Consider the following 12,750-nt stretch of genomic DNA (forward strand, 5'->3'; position numbering starts at 1 on the left):
CCACCAGTCCCAGAGGATCTGCATGCAGCGTCGGCTTAACATCTCCCTTGCTGAACACCACAGGTGGCGTCACGAATTATTCATCAATTCTATTAAATTGTTCTTTCACCCCCTTTTGCCATGGAGCCCCAGGGCCACGGACCGGGTCACAGCTTCCGTGACAACTCCTGGATACCCAACGTTTACATTAGCAATCAGCATCCAGCGTCGCTGATCGCTGGTCTCTCGCTGCCACATGCGTTCTGGGCAGCGGGAGACCAGAGATCGAGAAACGGCCCAGGCCGCTCGAGCACAATCCGCGATAACCGACAGGGGGGCCGACCGCTGATCCCCGTCACACACAGCAATGTGTCACAAAATCAGCGATCTCGCTAGCCTTTAATCTTCACAGTTGAGAGCTCCTGGAAGCTTTCCTGCATTAATGCTCATCTGCTATTCATTGTTGGCCACTCTCATCTATATAATCTGGGCCCTGGCCAGCACTCATTGTCAGAGTAGCTTTTGCTGCATGGCTGGAGGTTGTTGGTGGTTGTTATTTGAGAAGGCATTTGGTAGATTTATATGTGACTTTTGCTAGGATTTGAGTGTATGATAATTCCCCTTCTTCTCCTCCTTTGGTTTAACCCCATCCTTCACTCTCCGGTGCATTTCTCAGTTGTTTGTGTGAGTGTATATTTGTATGTTTGGTATTTTTTGTTATAGCTGTTCATATTACCTTGTTAGTCCATTTGGTGTATTATGGTACACTACTACTCCGCTCTTCCCTGGTTGGGGGAAGAGTACAGACTGAGGTCGGATTCAGGAGCTAAGGCAAGGTACGCGGCTCCGGTGTTTTCACATTCAGAAGTAATTTGGAGAATAGGGTGAGCTAGGATGCCCCTAGCATTAGGGACAGGGAAGGAGCCCCTGTTCCCAGGAAATCCGACAAAAAAGTCATGACAACAGGAGTACTCAGACGAACGAGCGCACCTGTTTAAGGGAGAGTCAGCTGAGATGGCTGTTGGCTGAACGTACAACCAAAGCATGATTCGGTTTGACATTTATCTAATGTTTAAGGCCAACTTAAAGGGGTTTTCCAAAAAAACCAAGTTAATTTTAATCAACATTTTAATCAATTCATCTTTGAATAATAAAAAGTTCCACAATTGGATGAGCTGATTCTTTCTTTGAGGTAAAGCATTGCTTTAAAACAGGCAATGAAATGTTTTGCCTCACAGAAAGAATCAGCTGTGATCCCATGTTGTTCTGTCTGTATATTCTTTTTTGCTTTCTCTTCTGGCCAGGAGGTGTGATATGATCAGACCATGTACCTGTATGGTAAGACACATTAAACAGTACACACAGGGGCACATTTATAATATCTCAGCACAGGAATATTTATTTTAATGCCAGAACCATAGAAAAAGACATAGATTGCATATCTAGGGCAGCACGGTGGCTCAGTGGTTAGCATTGCAGCCTTGCAGTGCTGGAGTCCTGAGTTCAAATCCCACTAAGGACAACATCTGCAACGAGTTTGTATGTTCGCACTGTGTTTGCGTGGGTTTCCTCTGGGTTCTCCGGTTTCCTCTCACATTCCAAAGACATACTGATAGGGAAATTAGATTGTGAGCCCCAATGGGGATAGTGATGATAATGTGTGCAAAAAAAAAAACTGTAAAGCGCTGCGGAATATGTTGATTCTATATAAATAAAGAGATTATTATTGTTATCCCAATATTCTTACTTTGATCTAATGCCGCTAGGCAAATATTTACAAGCTGAATATGAGGTATGAAGCCCACTACCATGTCACAGTGAACCTCTCAGTGGGTCCCTGGGCTGAAAGGCGCAGCACCAGGTACAAACCACTGTCACAGCAACAATGCACCAGCAGGACGGTCAGCCTGGAGCCTCACAGCACCCATGCTGCAAGTCCCCACAACTCCGAGCCCCACCGACACAACAATGAGCGCTACACAGCACCAAACACCAGGTGAATAGATGTAAAAAAAAACTCACCTTGCACACCTTCTACCATCTTGCAGCATGGGTGCTGTGAGGCTCCAGATTGCCTGTCCTGCAGGTGCATTGTTGCTGTAATGGTGTTTTGCGCACAGCACCTCACCCTTCAGCCTAGAGACCCACTGAGAGGTTCACCGTGACATGGCAGTGGGCTTCATACAGTCTGACCAGCATGTTAAACTAAGAACCTCATGTTCAGATTGTATATTTTTGACTAGTGGCATTAGATGAAGTTGTCCACTATTTGGACAATGTCTTCAAAATACCCCTCACTTGGCCCTCATAAAAAAATAAAGCGTATACTCACCTCTCTTGCTGTCGCCGCTCCCGTGGTGTCAGCGGCTTTCATACGGTTGTTGTGACACGTGACTCCGGCATCCAATCAGCGCTGGCATCACTGTCCCCGCCTCCTGTCGAATTGAGCATGAAGAGGAAGTCCGAGATCAGCTGCAGCCCGTACTTCTGTCATGGTTCCACATCTCAGGGTGTCTGGGATGCAGTTACTGACAGCTCGGCCGTCCAATCTGGTACAGGGGTGTGCTGAAGCTGTCAGTACTTTGATTGACAGCATGACCATCCAGTCTGGTTCAGAGGCGTGCTGAGCTGTCAGTGTGTTTATTGATGGCTCGACTAGCCAATCTGTCACTGGGAAGCGTCGGCTGTCTCAGGTGTTCACTATCCTGGGTAATTACCATGCCTACTTAACTGAGCAGATTCTCCCAAACCACTGCCAGACATCTTGTGAGGTTTGTGCTTTATGCTTTCCTGTGCCTTGAGTTCTATAAACTTGATCTGTTGCCTGACCTTGGACTATGTTCTGACCATCCACCTGTTTAACCCCTTCAGCTCTGATCCGTTATCCTCCTGGTACTTTGACTTTGGAATGTTACCTGACAATGCTTTTGTCTCTTCATTCTGTTGATTAAGTACCCTCCTGGCTTCTGACCTTGGACTCCCTGAACACTCTGACTCACAGCTTAGCTGTGAGAAGTGACTAGCATCACAATTTCCTCTTCATGTTTGATTTGTCCGAAAGAGGGGACAGTGATGCCAGTGCTGATTGGTGCGTAACGTGTCACAACAACCTCACGAGAGCGTCGGGTTAGCGACTGCCGACACTGTGGGAACTGCATCGGTATGGGATACGAGTATAGGCTTTATTATGTTATGGGGGACAAATATTTTATTTAAGAAGGAGTTGTTCTAATAGTGGACAACCCTTTTAATTCTAAGGGAAAATTAGTCGTTTTGGCAACCATAGGAGCCAAAGAACGCCTAAAAAGTGGGCAAAATTTACAGCAATGTTTAAACGATATTACTGTGCACATAGTCAGTCTTTTGTTATTTCTTTTAACTGCTTCAGGATTCTGAAACCCCAGAGCTGGTAAAAGAAATAACATTCATTCTTCGGGCTGGTTTCCAAGCTCTCTCATCAGAAAATTCAGGAAAAGACGCTGACAGCCACCGCGAAAAACACCGCTTCACAAGAAAATTCTCCTGCTTTTTTCTGAAACGATTTTGTGAAGGAAAACTCTGGGACTCCACTGTCAGATTGAAGTCACTGTGTAGACATATCCAAAAATCTGCAAAAATGCTTTGGAAAATAAACTCTTCAAAAATACTTGAAAAAAATCTTCAAAACAGTTTCAATTAATGTGTCACGGGGTAACTGTCACGGTGTGACTTGACCCAACGGATGGTCGGTCAGCTAACGGCACAATACACATACAATGGGGATGGTATAGGTGAATGAGGGATAGTCACCACCTGAGCTCCAATATGAGCCTGTCCCTGCACTCATCTAACGCCCTATGCGGGTCCTTCCCCCCCGCCGCCATCAGGATCCCTCGTCCCTCGCTATCACCTAACATTGCCCTGGCTAGTGCACTGGCGCTAGCCAAGCTACTACAGATAATACAAACACAGGGCACAGTGGTAAACACGAAAGGGACAGGGAAATAAACACTTAGCTTTCTCTGCTGCAAAGCACCGCACAGCCGAATAAAAGCACAAGGAAAGCGAACTCAGCAGAAGCACAACTGCATACAGAGAGCTCCTTACTCCGGCTTGGTCACTGTAGATTGCTCTATCACCGACAGTCAGCTGATGCATCAGGTGACTACTTAAAGGATGAAGGGAGTGGTCACCACCCACATCAGCTGACCCAGCAGCACTGCAATTACACCAGCCTGCCTGCGGGGAAAAACTGACATTAATCCCCACAGGCCTGAAAGGAAAAAGTTTTGAGTGGAACCAGAGCTGCCACAAATCCAAAAATGGATTGTGACATAATGCTTCTAGAAGCAAAAAGCTCCTCAAAGAAGGAGCCTTTCCTGAAACGGTTTCCAACTAGAAAACTCTTCGTTTTTGACCTCCTAAAATAAACTGTGCGCACAAAGCCCAAGGTTGGTGTTCTGTAATACAGGCACAGGACTCATAGCAATGCATTTTGACTTCTGTATTAATGCTTATAATTAAAAAGTCAAAATGAGATTATAAAACTAATGTTGAAACATGAAATGATACTTTCAAGACTTTTTTTTAAACCTTTATTTAAATGAATTTCTAGTCTCTCCACTAATAATTATGTTTACAGAGGTATAATGATTTCATTTAATGAATCATGTTGACAGGGGACTTTACCAGGCTTTATTAATCTTTAACTCATAATTTATTAAAGCAGCCAAACGATTAGATATTGAATTTATTTAGGTTGCAATTTACATTTCATTGAAATGCTATCTTCACAAACAATGCGCTCAGTAGTTTAATAAATGTCATATTCTTGTCATGTTCATAAAGTGGATAAGTAGTGCTCCAACTAGACTGAACTAGCGGAAGCATATATTCATGTGAATGTCAAAAGTCAACATATGAATGATCATATATATGGCATTTATAACAGAGTGCCCTATCAGAACTGCCGCCAGAAGATTAAAAAAAAAAACAATAAAACAAAGCAACAGCAATATACAGTGCGACCGCAAAAAATTAAGTGGGTCTTCTTCGTCATTGGAATTTGAAATCCACTCATTTAAAGAGTAACTGTTGTTTTAATTTCTCATTTCATAAATCAACAGTACACATGAAAATAAGAGACTTTGTAATATATCTGATCAGAGAAATCTGCTTATTTATCCGCCATGACTGATCATTTTTTCTCAATTCCTTGGTAAAATCTGTATTCAGTGAAGACAGATTATTCCATTACTGAGATAGAAGATGACAGTTGTTTTTTTATAAGATTCAATGAAGAAGATCGGGTAGAGGAGGAGGGAGGAGCCAGAGAGTGAGATCTTCCTCCTCCTGAAAATGAGGGATGAGTCCTGGGGGAGAGAGAAGCGGATTTCACTGATATATATTATGACATTACTTATTTTCACATTTACAATTGATTTATGGCATAAGAACTAAAACAATAGTTACTCTTTAAATTATGGGCTTAGGAGTTCAGTGAGTCTTTTGAATGACAATCTATCTTGTAAACTGGTAAAGTTAGCTGTAAATCATACCACCCACCGGACTCCTTAAGCCAGTATCGAATTGAATAAAATACAAGCAATATTGATTAATGTCTCACAAAATGATATCAATCTACTGAGCAAATGCTCCTCTTTAGATTTTATGATCAGTATGTCAGGTTCCCTATAACAACCCAGTTAATAGAACTGATGTGTATAACTGCACAAGTTGTCACGTACAAAGCTTTACATCATGTGACTTGGGTTTGACTGTAAGGGTTTAATGTAACAAGTTTTTCACTTCCTCTGGGGAGATCTGGGGGGTTGTGAATTGCAGATTTTCCATTTAGCCTGTGTGTTTGTGTCCCATATTAAATGGATATGGTTTCCTTTGGTGCTGAAGAGGTTAACTACACTTTTTATGCTGTTCAGAAACTTGCAACTCCATTTTCAGCTGCTTCTGATCTGGTCATGACCGCTCTATAAAACTCGACCATCTTTGTCTTGCCAATTAAAGCTTTGCTTCCTAGCTCCTTGGAGACGCTGTGCTGAATAGGAGAATGTTGTTGCTACTGGAGATTGTTGCGTGCTGTTTTTGGGTGTATGCTTTCCTTATTGTCCTATTCCCATTTGGTTGGAACATTCCTATCCTTCCCTATATACCTCTTTACCTTTGGTGAGTGTTTGTATGTTTGTTGCCTTCTGTTATCCCCGTTTTGTCTTTGTGTCTTGTTTATCTTATATTTCTGTCCCAGGCTTCATGGGGTGAGGGAGGGGACAGGTCAGGGTTTAACAGGAGCATAGTAAGGTCAGAGGCTCGGGCTTCTCTACCTCAAAGAGTACCCTCGGGACAGGGATAGTTAGGGTCCCAGTTTCAGGGACAGTATGAAACCCCCCTTCCTTACCGAAGACCTGTCAGTATGACACCCCCTTCCTTACCAAAGACCTGTCTGTTAGGTGATTTTTTTTCAAAGCATACTAATAGTATCCTGAAATAGGGCTTAGGCAGCACTTTAAGAACATGTAACGTTTATTGCTTTACCTTGCCCTGTTGTCTTGCTGTAAGCTCCAGACAATTCAGATTCGCACGTCAGCTAGTCAAGAGTATGTAAATCAAAAGTGAACATTCACCCCGACCCCCGCCTATAATCCTGAGTACCCATCTGCGCTGATATCAGTGATAGGGTGCAGTCAGACTGTCATATAACTCATGGGAGGTTGACATCGCAATCCTCGGACTGGCCGGCGGTTCTCTTGACTTGAGTCTTACAGCTCCATAGAAATACATGCTGTCACGCTCAGGTCAGGAGAGCCGACGGTCAGTCCGATGATTTCAATGCAATCTTCGCACAGATAATACGGCAATCTGGCTGCATCCTAACAATCGCTGGCGTCGGTGCAAAAGTGTGGGCGGGATTATGGGCGTGGGTCGGGGTGAATATTTGCTTTTGATTTTCATACGCTTGACTAGCGGATGCATAACTATGAATTGTCCGGAGCTATTTCAGGATACTATTAGTATGTTACGAAAAATAATCACCTTACCGATTCCCTTTAACTTTCAGGTTGTGTTCACAAATTGTGGCAGAGATGTATTTTTTTCCGCAGCAAAAAATTGTGCCATTTGTCACGGTTTTAAAAAATCACAACAAATTGTTGCATTATTACTGCGATTATGGGAAAAAAATGCACAACCGACACAGATAAAGGTTTAAACCATGCTACGAAAGGAAATGGATTTTTTTAGATCGTTCAAGGATCAAAGTTTCTAACTTTTTTTAATATAAATCTAGTGTTTCCAAAAATACATTAAAAGAGATCAAATAAGATGATGCAAAAGATGATAAGAAATAAATGTCTGAACAGAAATCAGAGAAAAGTCCTAGACAGAAACAATGCTATAAGTCTGTTCTGCTTACTTGATGGTGAAAGAGTGAAGACATATCTCAGATCTCAGGAACCAGGCGTAGGTTTCAGCGGTCACACAAAAGTCACTCTTCAAACGAGGGAGATGGGTTTTAAGTGAACACTTGGCGTGGCTAAACCGTTCACTGCACCTTCCCTATTTTTTTCCCACCTATCTCCACCATTCTCTGGTAAAAGGTGTCAATCAAGGAAGAGGGTCAAGATAGATGTGGCCATTGTGCACCAATCCTTTAAAGCTTTGGTCTTTTCTTGCCTCTACAGTTGCATGTGTGGTCACACTGTACCACGTGGACCTCTCATTGCGGCAATAGTGGAGAAATAACAGCAACATTTATGACCCAATTAGACCACTCTTGTAGCCAAATTGATCTAAAATAACTTCCATAGACTTCACTAACAAAAACAAAAGTCTGTGCCCCATTAGCAGTTTTCTAGGCGCATTGGCTTGTCGGCTTTTCGATCTTGTACTACAAGACTGATTGGTAGGCTGAGTCTTTTGCGTTCGGCAAATAAAAAATACTAAAGTAAAGAGGTTTTCTTCCGGCAGATCTGTAGAAGATAAAACAGGGATTTTCTCAAAATGACTGTAAGGAGCTTAGTATGTGACACTTCACTGTAATCATGGTCTCTCACCCTACATTCTATAGCTCTCAAATGGAGTAATAAAAACCTCTTAACAGATTCAAAATGTAATATTTTTGTCCTAAATGTGTATTGACTTTTTAGAATTATTACTCTCATGTACACTAATAAACTCTTCTTCCCATTCGGACAGAGGCGGTATAATAGAACTGCAGTAGATTCACGAGACTCACAGTTTGGGAGTGGAGGAAAGAAAAGTAACAAGTGGACATTATAGAATTATTATAGCACAGTATATTAGCATTAAAAATAAGCAGTGAGTGTTTTGTTTTCCCCAAAAATCTATATATTTTTCTACTGTGCCATCATGGAGTAAACATTATGCCATAAAGAAGTATAGTAAATGCAGGTAAGTGTTAGGAAATATCCATTTAGAGAAGATAATAGGTTGTTTTCAGGGATAGCTGAACCAGTTTTTATTTTTAAGATGTTGGAGCTTATGGCATAATAGCACATGATTATACCTTATTTTCTGTAAGCAATTTCTTTCATTATATTTATTTTTTTTAATTTGTTGTTTTGACGTTTTATAGCTCGTTCTTTATTTTTTTTCTTTCAGGCTAATGGAAGGATTTCTTGATGTTCAAGACCCTGAGACGAATTTGAAAGAAGCCATCTTAGTAGATTATTATGTGTCTGGATTCTGCTGGGGAAAAGACAAGAACTTTAACTTACAGCAGTTGGGCGGTTTAATGGGGCTATTACATTTACTAATGGAAAATGTTCAAGGTACGTGCGTAATCTGTGTACTGTATATGCTGTGGTCAATTCTGTTTAATAATATATTTTAGAAAATTACATACATTTTTATTTACTTTAGACTAATAAGACGGTGTTATGCCACTGATGATAGTATGTACACTTAAAATTTATGCACACAGGGAATATACTGTATATAGTGCTCACCATAAATTAGTACACCTCAAAAGGTTTGTCAGAAAACCTTTAGTTGCATCTCAGAATCAACATTTTCTAAGGGATACCAAACTGCAAAATACTTCTACAAATACAGGCCATTGATTGCACACAAGATTTCTTATTTTGCACACCCCAAAAAGGGGTTGTCCTAGCAAATTCATTCATGACCATGCTGCAAAAATTAGTACACTCCAATTAAAGTCTGAAGAAAAAACCTAAGTTTAGAGTACAAAATTCAAATTACCAAGAAGTGAACCTAAAATTCTGAATATACATTTCTCTTAATAAATGCAAAAACCTCAGTGACATTATCACTATGTCAAAGAATAGGGTTTTAAGGCTATAAATAGCCACCCTAAATCAGGAAGAACACCTGAAACACCCACTCCAATAGGTATGCATGCAAAGAGAAAGATTGAGTAACTAGGTGAATATAATAAAAAATACGTCTTTATTGGTTAACATGTATATCATTCAATACAAAAAATACAAAGATTAAAATGACACCACAAGATGAAAGAACAGAATAACCCAGGAAAAACACCCAGCCACAGGATATCAAGTAATATAACAGTATATATAGAGAGTAACCACATCTATATAGATAACAAATATCTACTAGTTCCCCATCCCCCAAATTGGGGGTCACTGCGCCACATTATCAGTCCATTGTGACCACCTAGTGTGCATAGGTAAATTTAAAGTGGCCAGTTTAAGGAGATATCTTACCAGATATGCATGGAGGCTGAGTGAGCCCAGGACCAGGTAGGACAAACGCCCGACGCGCGTTTCGCGTGACTACAAGCACGCTTTCTCAAGGGCAGTGTACCGGGGAGTGCGCACAGAACCTTCTTAAGTCCATGTGACAAATCACACATGTTGGTATGCTATCGTGGATAGGTGACGTTCTTTCTGATGTAAACATTCACTTTTCCTGTCTTTTCCATCTGGCCCAGACCATCATGACAACTTCTCCAGCCAGGTCTCAGCTGAAGTTACTTAGCATTACACTTTCTGGCCGCCTTCAGATGAAGTTTGCCCCTGCAAACTGATGGTCTGGGCCAGATGGAAAAGACAGGAAAAGTGAATGTTTACATCAGAAAGAACGTCACCTATCCACGATAGCATACCAACATGTGTGATTTGTCACATGGACTTAAGAAGGTTCTGTGCGCACTCCCCGGTACACTGCCCTTGAGAAAGCGTGCTTGTAGTCACGCGAAACGCGCGTCGGGCGTTTGTCCTACCTGGTCCTGGGCTCACTCAGCCTCCATGCATATCTGGTAAGATATCTCCTTAAACTGGCCACTTTAAATTTACCTATGCACACTAGGTGGTCACAATGGACTGATAATGTGGCGCAGTGACCCCCAATTTGGGGGATGGGGAACTAGTAGATATTTGTTATCTATATAGATGTGGTTACTCTCTATATATACTGTTATATTACTTGATATCCTGTGGCTGGGTGTTTTTCCTGGGTTATTCTGTTCTTTCATCTTGTGGTGTCATTTTAATCTTTGTATTTTTTGTATTGAATGATATACATGTTAACCAATAAAGACGTATTTTTTATTATATTCACCTAGTTACTCAATCTTTCTCTTTGCATGCATTTCTCTTAAATAGCGGCACACAAGACCTTCGGTAGCAGCAGGAAGCCGGTGGCTGAAACTGCACGCTACTGAAGAGCAAGTAATACTCACTGCTCTCTGCAATTAACAGTCCCAGTGAGCATTCCGGACGCTGTGCTCTGCTTGTGAGCAGCGCATGACGTCCCTGCCATACGCTACTTACAAGCATTAATCAACTGCTGGCAATGGAGCAGGACACTGTGAGGGAGCGGAGAAAGGTAAGTGTAATGGTTTGTTTTTTTAATCTTTTCTGATGGGGCCATGTATAACAGGAATGGGATGGGGCCAGTCATACTAGAATAAGGATGGGTGCCAATCTAACCAGGATAAGGATGGGACCAATCTAACCAGGATAAGGACGGGACCATGCATACAAGGACAAGGATGGGGCCAATCATACCAGGTTAAGGATGGGGCCAATCATACCAGGTTAAGGATGGGGCCCTGCATACCAGGATGCCAAGAAGAAATGAATATTAATTACCCTCCACGCCCATGAGCATGGAATGCAGTGAATATTAATTTCTCTTTAGCAGCAGGCACAGGAGTTAGCCAGAGCTGCCAGCTCCTGCCTCTGTGACTTGCTGCTCCGCTAAAACCACTCCCCAACCTGCCCACCACAGCCTGAGCCAGTACATCTGGACCGCCCATTTTCCTCCACATTTTGGGAGGAAAAATGTGCATCTTATAGTCCAAAAAATACGGTAGTTTTTATAACAGGAAGTACACCTCTTCATCTTAAAAAACAAAACCCGATGGATGTAAAGGAACATTGCCTAATCATTCTCCCTTTTTTTTGGCGAGCAACCTACACAGACTTCTATATTGAAACTAGAAAGGAACAAAAAGAATCATACTACCCTGGTTCAGCTTGAACTTCAGAACCTTGGCAGTGCAAACTTACTCAACACTCGAATACTATGGACTCACTTGGTGAGATTCATTCTGTAAAACATAGGTCTGGATGGTGCAATAGTGCAGGTCTTGTTGGGCAAAATGTGGACCAGCAAGGATGAGGACAGCAGGGTATTCAGGATGACATACTAGCTGAGCAGGTAGCACAGATGAAGCAGGGTCTGGTGTGCACATGGAAACAATAAAATTGTGTAGGTCTAGTAATTGCAAGTCTAGAATGTTAGCATTCAACTGCCAAGGAAAACTAAATGGATGCCGTACTAAGTCCAGATCAAGCACAGTTATCGGACAAAATCACTGTTTACCGTGGCACTATACTATTTCTATTATGTTTTTACCTGTATTATATATACAGGACAATCCAGGGGTTATTTTAAATGTATGCTGAATGCATTAATAGTTCAAAGAGGTTCCAACACTGATGTACTGATGAATCCGGTAGACTGCAAGCCCGCAAGGGCAGGGCCCGCTCCCCTCTGTTCCAGGCCATCATTGTATACAGTATATATATTCTGTATGTCACCATCTCTTATGTACATAGCAATGGAATCAATGGTGCTCTAAAAATAAATAATAATAATAATAATAATAATAATAATAAAAAAATCAGGCTTTTAATCCAATTAACACATAAATCCAATTAGGATTCGTTTCAGCTCATCCCAGGCTTCCATCAGTATGTGAATGCTGGTGCCTCTTTGAAATCTATACATTGCATTTTCCTTGAGCACCACTTCACACGGCGTGCCCATGCACCTTTTGGACTCTAATTTTAGAGTTAAGAGTGGCAATGTGAAAACAACTTTTGACTATTGTGTGTATAAATATATTTTCTGCAATAAATACGTATTTTTCAGACTATAAGACGCACCCGAATTTTTGGGGTGGAAAATAGCAGAAAAAAGATTTTTATAAGATGGGGATCCGTCTTATTGTCCGAATATAAGGTATCTTACCTGAGGGCCGGCAGTGGTAGAGCGGGGTCACAGGAGGCATGGTCTCTTCCTCAGGAAGCCGGAGGAGGCAGAAGTGGGGCAATGCTGCGGTCCCGGGGTGCGATGCTGTGGGTCAGGTGTCGGCGGTGAGGCAGAGCATGGAGCATGGTCCCTTCCTCAGGATGCCGGCGCCAGAAGTGGGGCAATGCTGCAGTTCTTGGGGGCAATGCTGCAGGTCTGGTGTCGGTGGTGAGGCAGAGCATTGAGCAGGGTCCCTTCCTCAGGATGCCGGCGGCAGAAATGTGGCGACGCCGT

General features: G+C 42.1%; 1 protein-coding gene across 1 annotated transcript in view; it reads left to right on the forward strand.

Annotated features, from left to right (window-relative positions):
- Nucleotides 1-12,750, forward strand: part of CABCOCO1 (ciliary associated calcium binding coiled-coil 1) — a 245,455-nt gene that overhangs the window by 16,065 nt on the left and 216,640 nt on the right. Inside the window, exon 2 of the mRNA XM_073548291.1 lies at nt 8,593-8,762. Within this exon, the coding sequence (XP_073404392.1) occupies nt 8,597-8,762 (166 nt within the window). The 5' untranslated portion in view covers nt 8,593-8,596. The remainder of the gene's footprint in view (nt 1-8,592; nt 8,763-12,750) is intronic.

This window comes from Dendrobates tinctorius, unplaced genomic scaffold (genome assembly GCF_039654945.1).
Source record: "Dendrobates tinctorius isolate UK_male_01 unplaced genomic scaffold, ASM3965494v1 ptg000156l, whole genome shotgun sequence".
Taxonomy (NCBI): Eukaryota; Metazoa; Chordata; class Amphibia; order Anura; family Dendrobatidae; genus Dendrobates; species Dendrobates tinctorius.